Source organism: Chinchilla lanigera, unplaced genomic scaffold (genome assembly GCF_000276665.1).
Source record: "Chinchilla lanigera isolate Chin_1 unplaced genomic scaffold, ChiLan1.0 scaffold00018, whole genome shotgun sequence".
Lineage (NCBI taxonomy): Eukaryota > Metazoa > Chordata > Mammalia > Rodentia > Chinchillidae > Chinchilla > Chinchilla lanigera.
The window spans coordinates 14209516-14221257 of NW_004955419.1; the positions used below are offsets into that span (position 1 = coordinate 14209516).

The window sequence follows — 11742 nt, forward strand, 5'->3', positions numbered from 1 at the left end:
GGATTTAGCTCAGCGGCAAAAGCGCCTGCCTGGCAAGCGCAAGGTCGTGAGTTCGGTTCCCGGTACCGGAGAAAAACCAAAAAAAAAAAAAAAAAAAAGTTCTAAAAGGCTCATCATCACCATTCTAGGAATTAAGGCCGGATAGCCTGGGGGAGGGTGCCATTCAGCCTCCTATACTTAATGGTTAAAAAAAAAATTTTGCTTTTGAGGCAGGGTCTCCCAGTATAGTTCAGGCTGGCTTTGAACTCGCTATGTAGTCCAGGCTGGATTACAGGTGTGTGATACCACGCCTAGCCAAAAACTCTAGATTTGTCCCTTAAATCAGTGCAGATGTCAGTGACCATCCAGCTGCTCAGGCCAGAAACCTAGCAGTTATTCTAGAGTCCTTCCTTTCTCCTCACCCTTTATGTTCAATCTGTCTGTAAATCCTTTGACTCTGGACAACTAGAATCTACCAATCTCTCGCTGTACAACTGGAATAGCATACTACATTACCATTTTTCTTTCACCAATTCATTTTCCATCAGGTAGGTACCTAGACTGTTCTTTAAAATTTTTTCAGGACATCCTTTTTGTCTTTTAAAACCTCTCAGTGGCTTCCATCCTCCAGCTTCAGGTGGACTGTGCTCTGAATTCCTTACCATGGCTTCCAAGGTTCAGTATGTTTGAAGCTCTCTCCAGTTCACCTAATGCCACCTCTGCCTTGCTCTCTGTACCTGGGCCACATTGGTGTTCTTCTCTTCAATTCTTTTTTTCCCCCAAGGTAGGGCCTTCACATTGAACTACATAGCCACCCACCCCTTTTTTTAATTTTTAAACTTTGAGACAGGGTCTGCTAAGTTGCCCAGACTGGGCTTAAACTTGTAACCCTCCTGCCTTGGCTGCCCAGGGTGCTGGGATTACAGGCATGAGCCACTACTTCTGGCTTTTTTCTTTTTTCTTTTTTTTTTTAATATGAGAAGACATTGGCCACTTCCTTGGCCAATTTCCTCAGCCTGGTGTATATCTTCTTTCTTCCATTCTTAGTTTCAATGTCTTTTTTTTTTTTTTTTCTTTCCAGTACCGGGAATCGAACTCACCACCTTGCGCTTGCCAGGCAGGTGCTGTGCTGCTGAGCTAAATCCCCAGCCCCTTAGTTTCAATGTCATCTCCCTGGTCTGAGAGGCTGTTTTGAACCCATCCAGTCGGGTGTGTCCTTCCTGTCTAAGCTACCTCGATCTCACTAGGTTCTCACAAAGCGCCATGTTTTTTTCCATAGCATTTTTTAGTGTTTTGAGACAGAGGCTTTCTGTGCAGTTCAGGCTGGCCTTGAACTATTTAGCCCAGTCTGACTTTGAACACAGTCTGACTTTGAACACACAGTGATCCTTCTGCCTCGTTTTTTTTTTTTTTTTTTTGAGACAGGGTCTTGTTATGTAGCCCAGGCTGACCTCAAACTCACAACAATCCTCCTGCCTCAGCCTCCCAAGTGCTGGGATTATAGGTGTGTGCTGCCACACCCAGCTTCATAGCATTTTTTAGAATTTACACTTACTTGTTTTTTGCAGGGAGGTTTCACTATGTAGTCCAGGCTGGGGTTGAACTAACTGTATAGCCCAGGCTGGTTTCAGAATTGCTGCGATCTTCTAGCCTCAGCCTGTCAAGCGCTGGGATTACAAATACGCACCACCGTAGTGGGCAGTCAATGTGTACTTTTAAATGTGGCCTTGCTACATCTAATACTTGCTACAGAGTATTAGATGTCTATTTGTAAGACATAAATTCTTCTGAGGCTTTCAGGAAGAAGTCCAAATTTCTTAGCATGGCACACAAGGCCCTTTGTGATGTAGGGGTGCCCATCTCCACTTTATCTTTAATTGCCAAATTTATCTTCAAATTTAATCTCAGTTCCTGTGCACATAGTGTTCTCATTGCCTGAAATGCCCTTTTCATCTGTTGACTCAGCTCCTTGCAGGCCTAGTCTCTTCCCTGTGTGCTGACATCTTTCATACATACTATCACACTGTTGTAATTGTCTGTTTTTCTTTTTTCCTCCACTGAGCCATAAACTCCTTGAAGCAAGATTTAGTATCTCTGCTGGGCATGGTGGTGCACACTTGTAATCCCAGCACTTGGGAGGCTGAGGCAGAAGGATTCCTGTGAGTTCAAGAGCAGCCTGGGTGATGCAGTGAGTTCAAGGCAAGCCTGACCTACACAGTGAGACCCTATTTCAAAAAACAAAGGATTATTATATCCATCTTTGCAATTTCTTCCCAAAGGAGGGCTCAATACAAATCTATTTTCATTTGCTATCCTAGTACATATTTATGTTATATGGCAGGGGACATTATATCTTGCATGTATCCACAAATGTGGTTAGCTTGCTTTGTATTAAGACTGATAAGTTTATATTCCCAGCCCCGTTTTTATCCCAGCAGTCACATTTTAAGAATTTATATTGATAGTGCATTACTAAGCACTATCAGTTTAGGTAGGGTTAAGCTTCAGATGTAATAACTCTTATAAAATGCTAGCAAACTGAACATTGCAGTGTCAGCTTGCCACTGAGTTGATTTCTCTGCTAAATTATCACAGCGACTGTGATAGAGGCGGTGGACCTAGAGGATGTGGGAGACACGGTGCTGTGCAGCTGAACACAGCAAAAGGGAAATCAACATCCTTCCATTACTAGCCTTTAGAAGATTCAAAAGGAAGTAAAAAGTATAGAACAGCAAGTAATCAGCTTTCATGGTCCGTCAAGTGATAAGAATTACAAGAAGCTGGAGAGGATTCTAACAAAGCAATAAAATTTTTGAAATAGGCTCTGTACCTACAGAAAGAGAAGGAGACATTCAGCAAGCTAGGAAGAGGGTGGTGAGGAGACAGAATACCTTCTCAAAGAGTTGGAGCAAATGCAATCTGCTCACACTGGATCAAAATACAGAGCATCTTCAAAGAAGTCCAGGCCCTCATGAAAGAGGAGATTGTGCCCTTGTACAGCCGAGGCAGCTATGTAACTGATGAAATTGCGGAGGGCATCCAGGATATCGTTCCAAGGCTGACGCATGTTAAAACTGGAGGAAAGAGCTCCTTGTGGAAAGCAAGGTATCACACTAACCAAAATCTGTGCTGTGCAAGAGATTATTGAAGACCACATGAAAAAGCAGCCTTTTGCCACTCTCTGAAGATGTGCATCCTTCTGTCACCAAAATCAACTCTGATGTGTGACGCGAATAAGACCAGAGGTGGTGACACGCATCTGATGAGAGTGGACAGTAATGGGACTTGCAGGCACCCGAGCTGGATGCTCTGGGTATGTGCAGGCATTCAGGAATCAGAAACTATCAGAAGGAAGTAGTTGAAGATATAACGAATTACTGAAGTATTTGGATTTAGAAAAGGAAGCCAATACCACTTGTGCATTTGATCTGAGACAGAACCATTCCATTTTGAAAATAGAAAAGGTCCTCAAGAGGATGAGAGAAATAAATTGTACCTGAGTTCTGGGTTTGATTGGACAACTGGATGAGGTAAGTCTCGAGGAAGCCAGCGGAAGCACAGTGATTGAAGTGCAAACCCTGGCCCCTGACATCAACCTGAAGGAGGCCCTGAGGAGAGGAAGCAGTTCACTTGTGAGGAGTACCTGTCTCATAAGGCAGTCTAGGATGTTCCTGGAAACCTGTTAGAGATCCAGGGAGAAGTCCTTTCTTGCTTGATGGAAATTGAACTGATAAAGAACTACACCCGGCTGGAGGAGCTGCTGAGCAAGCAGTTGCTGGCCCTGGATGCTGTGGACCCACAGGGACAGGAGAAGTATAAGGCTGCCAGGAAACAGGCTGTGAAGCTCGCCCAGAACATCCTTAGCTCTTTTGGTTTGAAATCCAATGAGTAGGAATTCTAAAATGCAAGAGCTCCTACACTGATCTTGCTTGTTTTGGACTTTATATATACTTCTATGCATTTATGGAGAGTTTTCAGTTCATGGAGCCTATGTATGATTTATATATGCATATTTCAATCTCAGTATTTATGATGTAAGCAAATTATATCCAGGAACTTTGCTGCATTTGTCTTTTTGAGACAGGATTTCACTATGTAGTCCAGGCTGGCTTTGAACTCACTTTGTGGCCCAGGCTGGCTCTGAACTCACAGTGATCCTGTGTCCAAAGTGCTGGGATTACAGGTGTGCACCACCACACCAGGCAACACTCTGCTGCTTTTGATGTTGCAAAACAAATATTATTACAGTACATTAGCTTTTCCTTTTTTTGGTACCGGGAATCGAACTCACGACCTTGCGCTTGCCAGGCAGGTGCTGTGCCACTGAGCTAAATCCCCAGCCCCCAACTTTTCCATTTGGATCATCCATATGATGTGTGATTTGTTTGGTTTGATTTTTGTGTTTTGCTTCTGAGTTTTTAATCAGAATATGAAATAGAAACAGCATTCATAATTTTAAATGGGTTGTGCAAGCATTAAAAAGGAAGAAACTTTAAAATCTAGAAATAACATAACCTTACATAATACTAGGGAAATCATAAGAAGGGGAAAATTTTTTGGTAAGGTCTAAGCAGCAAGTCTTATTATGTTAAATATACCTGAAGGTTTGTTTGTTTATTTTCTTCACTTATAAGGCCTGATTGGTCCCACCTAGTGTGAGATGGGATTGTTTGCATGTTTGTGGGTTGGTTTTTTTTTGTCTTTTTGAGATAGGGTTTTAGTATGCAGTTCAGGCTGGCCTTGAACTCACTTTGTAGCCCAGGCTGGCCTGGAACTCACAACGATCCTCCTGCCTCAGCTGTGAATGCTAGGGTTATAGTTGTGCCCCACCACCCTGTTCTATGGTTGTTTGTATTGCCTGTTCTTTCATAAACATTTGTTTGAAAAAGAAAAAGGTAATTGTCTAGTGGGTTGACCTGTTTTAGAGCAACTTTGGAAGGAAGGATTGTCTTGCCCAAAGCCAAAATGGAATCACTAGAAAACTGGTATTTTTTTTTTAACTGAAGTTAGTTTCATTACATTAGTGTGACTAGATTTTGCAATAGCCAGTTGTTTGTTCATAGTGGGATCACTTCCTTTTCTTTTTCTTTTTGGTCTTTTTGAGACAGGGTCTCGCTATGCAGTTCAGGCTGGCCTTGAGCTCACTTTGTAGCCCAGGCTGCTCTCAAACTTGCAACGATCCTCCTGCCTCAGCCTCCTGAGTGCTGGGATTACAGCTGTGTGCCACCACACCCAGCAGGGATCACTTATAAATGATTTCATTCCAGTTAGATAGTCTCAGAATGATAGTCTGCTTTTTAGAACTTGTTTTTCCTTTCTTCCTTTTTATGTATTTATCTTCTCCTTTTGTGGTACTGGGGTTTAAAAACAGTCTTTGCACTGAGCTACATTGGCAACCTTTATTTATTTTTAAATTTTGAGACAGGGTCTCATTAAGTCATTAAGTTGTGAGGCTGGGCTTGAACTTGTGATTCCTCCTGTGTCAGCCTCATAGAATGCTGGGATTACAGGGGTGTGCCATCACAACTGGCTAGAACCTGTTTTCATAAAAGTGGGTACAAGCTTCTAATGTCACTTATTGGTTGTGTAGACAGACTAAAGAGTAATCAGGAAGGCCATTATGTTTGCTGCATAAGATAACTTCAGAGAGTTTTGGATTTTGTAGGATTTCAGATTTTCGGGTTAGGGATACATTCACTATATAATTTATTCAGATATTCTAAAATCTGAAAAACTCTGAAATCTGAAACACTTCTGGTCCCAAGCATTTTGGGTAAGGGGTACTCAATCTGTACTTTATTTGATTCACTATAATAACTTGGCTTTAAAAAAAAAACTTCCTTTTTTTTTTTTTTAAATACTGGAGGTTGAACTCAGGGCCTTTGCTCTGAGATATATTCCCAGCCCCCTTTTTTTTTTTAAACAGAAGTTTCACTAAGTTTCCCAGATAGGCCTCTTGAACTTGCTATCTTCTTGCTTCAGCCTCACGGAGTACTGGGATTATAGCTGTGTACCACCACACCTGGCTCTGCCTCATTGTAGGACTTTGATGTTACCCTTTAGATGCTCACAGTTCACAGTACGTGGTATAGAATGGCAGTCATTCCAGCGATTAGAGCAGCTGAGCTGCTCTCCTAGTAAGGAACTCCAGATCAAGCTTTTATTCACTCTTTTAGAGAAAGTTGTTATCATCCAGTATCATAATTGCAGTCAGGTAGTAATTATTGTGGATCATTGTTAGCCTCTCCTTTTGAAAATAAACTGAGATATACTTTGTGAATTCTGCAGTCATTTATGAGTTAAGAGCCAAAACGTTGTGTGAAAATAAAATGAAGCATGGCCTTCTCATCTCTAATATAAGATACATGTAGCTCAGCATCAAGTGTGTTCTCCAAATGGCACTAAAGAACTGCCTGGTCACCCGCAGCCTGACTGCAGCTGCTGCCATGAAGGGCCATGCTGAAAGGAACCAGGGCAGCTGAGAAAATTTGTTTGCTTGTCTGAACTTTGAAAGTACAGAGGACAGTATAAGAGGACACTTGGAGAGATGGCACGCGCATGGATTGTGCTGATGCGAGAGCATGGAGTAGATGATGAGCATGGAGTAGAACCAAAGAGCTACTTCTAGAGAGGATTTTGTAAGTCAGATACACATTTAACAGTGAAGACAGTGTTTGCTGGCAGCATTAAAGACAATACAGAAAATAATTTGAGAGGCTACTTTGAAAAGTATGTCAAGACTGAAGTAGAAGTGGGAATTGTGGTGCATACCCATAATCCTAGCACTCAGGAGGCTGAGGCAGGAGAATTGTGCATTAGAGACTACATAAGTTCAAGGCCAATCTGGGCCACATAAGGAAAGCCTATCTAAAAAAAAAAGAAAAAAAGTTGAGAGCAGAAGTTATGGAAGATGGACAGAATGGGAGAAAAGGGATTTGCTTATAACATTTGATAATGATACAGTTAATAAAGTTCTTGTTCAGAAATCCCACACTGTTAATGGGCATAACTGTAAAGTTTGAAAGATCCTTTTTTTTTTTTTTTTTTGGTTTTTCTCCGGTACCGGGAACCGAACTCACGACCTTGCACTTGCCAGGCAGGCACTTTTGCCGCTGAGCTAAATCCCCAGCCCCTCGAAAGATCCTTTTTAAACAAGAGATGTAGCCCACTGGATCACAGAGAGGTTGGAGGTGGTGGAAATAATTTTGGCCATAGTGGAAGCTCTGGTGGAAGAGGAGGCAGTGGTGGCTGTAACAGATTTAGGTGGTTCTGGTTCAGGTAGTACAGGGAGCTATGGTAGTGGGCCAGGCTATTGAAACTAGGATATTGTAGTGGATATGGTAGCAGTGGTGGAGGCTATGACAGTTACAAGTTTTGGCAGTGGTAACTATGGTATTTTGGGGAACTATAATGATTTTGGAAATTATAGTGGAAAACAGCAGTGAAATTGTGGACATATAAAAGGGACAATTTTGATGGAGAAAGCTTAGGCAGTCCCTGTAGCAGAGGGTTCTGAATATAGCAAAAAAGGGCTGCATTTCTTAGGAGAGGAAAGAGTTGTCAGGAAAGCTACAGATTACTTTGAGACAGTTGTCCCAGATACATTACAGGAAATGTAAAAATCTGTCAGAGAAGGAACAATGACCTATAGTCTGAAAGGTTATTGTAGATTAAATAGGAAATCCTTCTTGGTAGGCATTGTCATAGCCAGTTTGCAACAAATGCATTGTAGCATCAGTTAGATATATACTAAGGCCTTGAGTCTGCTGTAGCTTTTTGTTGTTGTTATATCAGGTGTATTGCCCTGTAAATTGGGGTAGTGGTGTCGGGAATAAAAAATTAAAGATTTTTAACTTTTCAAAGCACATACATACATATATAAAATAAAATCCCCAAACGTGTGTGTGTGTGCGTGTGTGTGTGTGTGTGTGTGTGCACGCGTGTGCTGGGGCTTGAACCCAGGGCCTTGTGTATGTAGGCACTCTACCACTGACCTACATCTGTAGCCTTAATAACTCGACCTTTTGTAAGACCGAATAAGCCTTCCCTTTGTAGTCTCATGAAGTCATTTAGGCTATAGATTTTTGGTGGCCATTATTATTGTTATTTTTGCCAGTCACATTATTTTGCATAGTTCTTCTGAGTAGTACATCTGCTGAAACACTTTCTCCCGCTTGGCTGCTGTATCTCAGATATCTTTCTAGTTGCAGCTTCTTGATCTGAACCTCTTCTACCATACCTCCAGCTTCTCAGTTCTTTGTGTCTGATAATGTGGGCTTCCCTCTGTCCTCTCACTGATCATACAGTGCTAAAAAGTCCATTTGTCTGTTTCCCAACTGGGCTATGATACCTTGGAGCACAGAGGTTATCTTTTATCACTGCATGCTTGTATCCCTTTTATACCCATAAGCATCCAAAACCTAGGATATTCAGTTTATTGTTCATTAGACCGTAACCATTTCCTTTATGCCATTCCCAGTATATAGGTACCAGATAAACACTGGCTAATTCAAAGAATGGTGCCTTAAATCCTAAAATTTTTATGCTTTCAGACCCGCAAGAAACAGAAGGAAGACGTGGATGTCGTAGGAGGCAATGATGGAGAAGGAGCCATTGGGCTTGGCAGTGACCCCAAGAGCCGGGAACAAATGATTAATGATCGGATTGGTTATAAACCCCAACCCAAACCAAACAATCGCTCATCTCAATTTGGAAGTTTCGAATTTTAAAGATGGATTCCCTTGCATGACAGAGCCCTGGAATGGAATAAAATGATGGCAGACATACAAACAAACCAGATTTAGAGAATTGAGTACATGCAGTGAAGCGATTATTTTACTTCCTGCAGAGAAAGATAAATTCTGCATGAAATTACTGATGTTCACCTTTCACCTTTCACACTAAGCTGGAATCTGAACTCTGGTTTGTGTCTGGAAAACTACTCTGTAAAACATCTGATTTTTGTTTTTAAAAATAAATATATTTTTGGAAAATATGAGACATCTTTAATGAAGCAAAATAGCTGCTAAGTCCTGGGCTTTGTAAGGTAACTTCTATAAAAGGTAACATCTTTTCTCATTACTAAAAAACTCTAAGCACAGAACATTTCTGGTTGGTCCTTGTCAACGTTTTTTTTGGCTTTTTGAGATAGGGTCTCGCTATGCAGTTCAGGCTGGACTTGAGCTCACTTTGTAGCCCAGGTTGGTCTCAAAACTCGCAGTGATTCTCCTGTCTCAGCCTCCCGAGTGCTGGGATTACAGGCATGCACCACCATGCCTGACAAGTATTTGAGTGGCTTCCATGTCCAATCAGCAAAGATCTCTGCCCTTGTGGCCATTAGATCTATTGCTTTTGTATAAATCTGAGCAAGTCATAAGTGCCTGATCTGTGTTCCTGAATGACTTTGTAACTGTAGGGGACAATGACTCTTAACATATCATTTTAAGATAGAATAATTCTAGTCTTAATGCAAGCCTCAAAATGTGTCTTGAGAAACATCCAGGAGGGTTGTAAAGAGTTAACTTTTCAGTCCTGACTTAGCCCTGGAATGCTTCTCCAAAGATAAAGAACACCAGGGCCCAGATAACCACCTATGACCCTGCCTGGGTTGTTTCATCCTTTCCCTGGCCCTAGATAAACATTGTAACTATAAAGGAAATGTATGGTTATCTAAAGGGGGACAAATAGAACAGAGTACAGACAGTATATATCATTGTGGTTGGGCTCATGACCGGAGCCTGACCCGGTTACATGGCACAAGGAAAACAACATGTGGCCAGGGCTACAACATTCCTGCTACCATGGAAACCAAAAATGTATATAACCTGGGAACAAAGACGGGTCCACGCCCACTTCCCTGACTTGCAAGTCGGGATGAGAGGTGACCGGTCTAAATTAAAACTTTGTCTGTTCTCTTTGGTCTCTTGCGGAATACAGCCCGAATTTTTGCCTTAACATAACCAGTTTGAGTATAACATTGGGAGGACAGAAAATTAGGCAAAACTGAGGACCTCTCCTGACAATGTTGCTGTTGTTCCAATTTTTCTTCCTATTTCAACTTGTCTAATAATGTTTCCAGCAGGAACACATCTTAGCTCAACCTTGGATAATCTTGAATCATCCATTAAATTCAAGGACAAGAAACTACCATCTGTGGTAGTAAACACCTGTAGAATCATCAGTTCTAAAGAGACCCCATAACTGGGTTCCACCTACCCTTTTTCGGATATTTAAATCAGTAAAAATATGGGAGAGTCAGCAAGAGATACATAGTAGTTTCCTTTATGTTAGACATTCTTATAAAATATTCATTCAATTTTATCTACAACCTGTCAGTTTTGTCTGTTTTAGAAACAAAAGCAACAAAAACCTTTCAAGACCATCTTTATTTTTGTTTTTGTGTTTTCTTTCTGGTACTGGGAATCGAACTCAGGACCTTGCGCTTGCCAGGCAGGTGCTGTGCCGCTGAGCTAAATCCTCAGCCCAAGACAGTCTTGTCTTTAGATGGAGAAATCAAATTATATTAGATTGAAGCCCTATGAAGTGCACACAAAGATTGAAGGAACAGGGCTGCCTCAGCTTTGTTGCTATGAAACCCTAGCACAAATTTGCACAGAAGCATGAAAACAATGTGCCTCATGAGTATCTTCCTTTTCCTTACTAATACCTAGCACTAGTGTTTAAGATACTACCGCATGCTTTATGCAGTGAACTCCTATGAGGATACTCAGCAATTAAGTGGTAGAGCTGAGATTTGAACACAGCCTCCTTCCTGAACCCAAGCCTGTAAACTTCACTGCTACACTGCTTTCTTTGGTCTTCCTCTGCTGAGTCTAAGGAAGTGGAGACACCAGGTAGAGAGAGGTTCCTGTTTTTAGGTTTCAGGGAATTTTCATGCTATTTTATTAACAGACTGAGACAACTGCCAGTTCAGTAGATGACGGCTTACTGCAGCTGTTAATCTCTTGGCACAACTGAAATCATATGCATCAACTCTTATTTCTTAGAATCTGTTCATTTCTGGATGACCCAAACTCAGGAAGTTGATTAGGAGCTTGTAGAGAGGCTAACCTTATCTAGAAGTGTTTATCTTTCATTTTCCTGAATGTTGGAGGGAGAATATAATCAGATAATATAAACATATGGCTTGGATGACTATTTTGTGTGGGGTGCCTTACCCAAATTGCTAATTCAAATAAGCCTTTTTACAAGTGAGAAAACTAAGGCTTAAGGTTAGAATACTTTTCCTATAGTCACGTTGCTAGTAAGTGCTAAAGTTCGGAGTCAAACCTACTGACTCCTAAGTCCTTGTTCTTCATGTTACAGTAAGGAGGAGACTAGGAATGGCAAAGTGCCCACGAGGGCCAGCAGCATAGCAAGCAACACCAGCACTCTGGCATTACTGCAGTGGCAGGGAGAAGCAGGGCAAGTTTTGCAGTGAACTTCTTCCAGGCCCAGTTCACAGCCTCCTTTCTGATGGCATAAACACAGGCAAGGGATTATGATGGCTACCTTTTAAATTCAGGAATCCTTGGTATATGGACATACATGCAGCTTCATGAAGATCCTGCCTCCTGTGCAAAAGGTCATGCAGATCTCCTGGTGTGTACTAGGTTGTTATTTTAAGTAGAGGAGAGGAGAGTGAGATGACACTGAGATCATGTCACTTAACAGACCCTGACATCTTAAAAACATGCTAATGGCCAGCCTGAATGCTAACTGAAGAGACCAGCTTCTGATAGCACCTTGGATGGAAAGACGTAC

The 11742-nt window shown here is 41.6% G+C and overlaps 1 protein-coding gene and 1 pseudogene across 4 annotated transcripts in view; both read left to right on the forward strand.

Moving 5' to 3' along the window:
- LOC102016056 overlaps window positions 1-4046 on the forward strand; it is a 4570-nt pseudogene extending 524 nt beyond the window's left edge.
- Window positions 1-8972, forward strand: part of Cdc26 (cell division cycle 26) — a 12321-nt gene extending 3349 nt beyond the window's left edge. For all 4 annotated transcript variants that reach the window (XM_005382682.2, XM_013513138.1, XM_005382683.2 and 1 more), the window contains one exon: window positions 8532-8972. In XM_005382682.2, coding sequence (XP_005382739.1) covers window positions 8532-8708 — 177 coding nt within the window. In that variant the 3' untranslated portion in view covers window positions 8709-8972. The remainder of the gene's footprint in view (window positions 1-8531) is intronic.
- Window positions 8973-11742: the final 2770 nt, after the last annotated feature.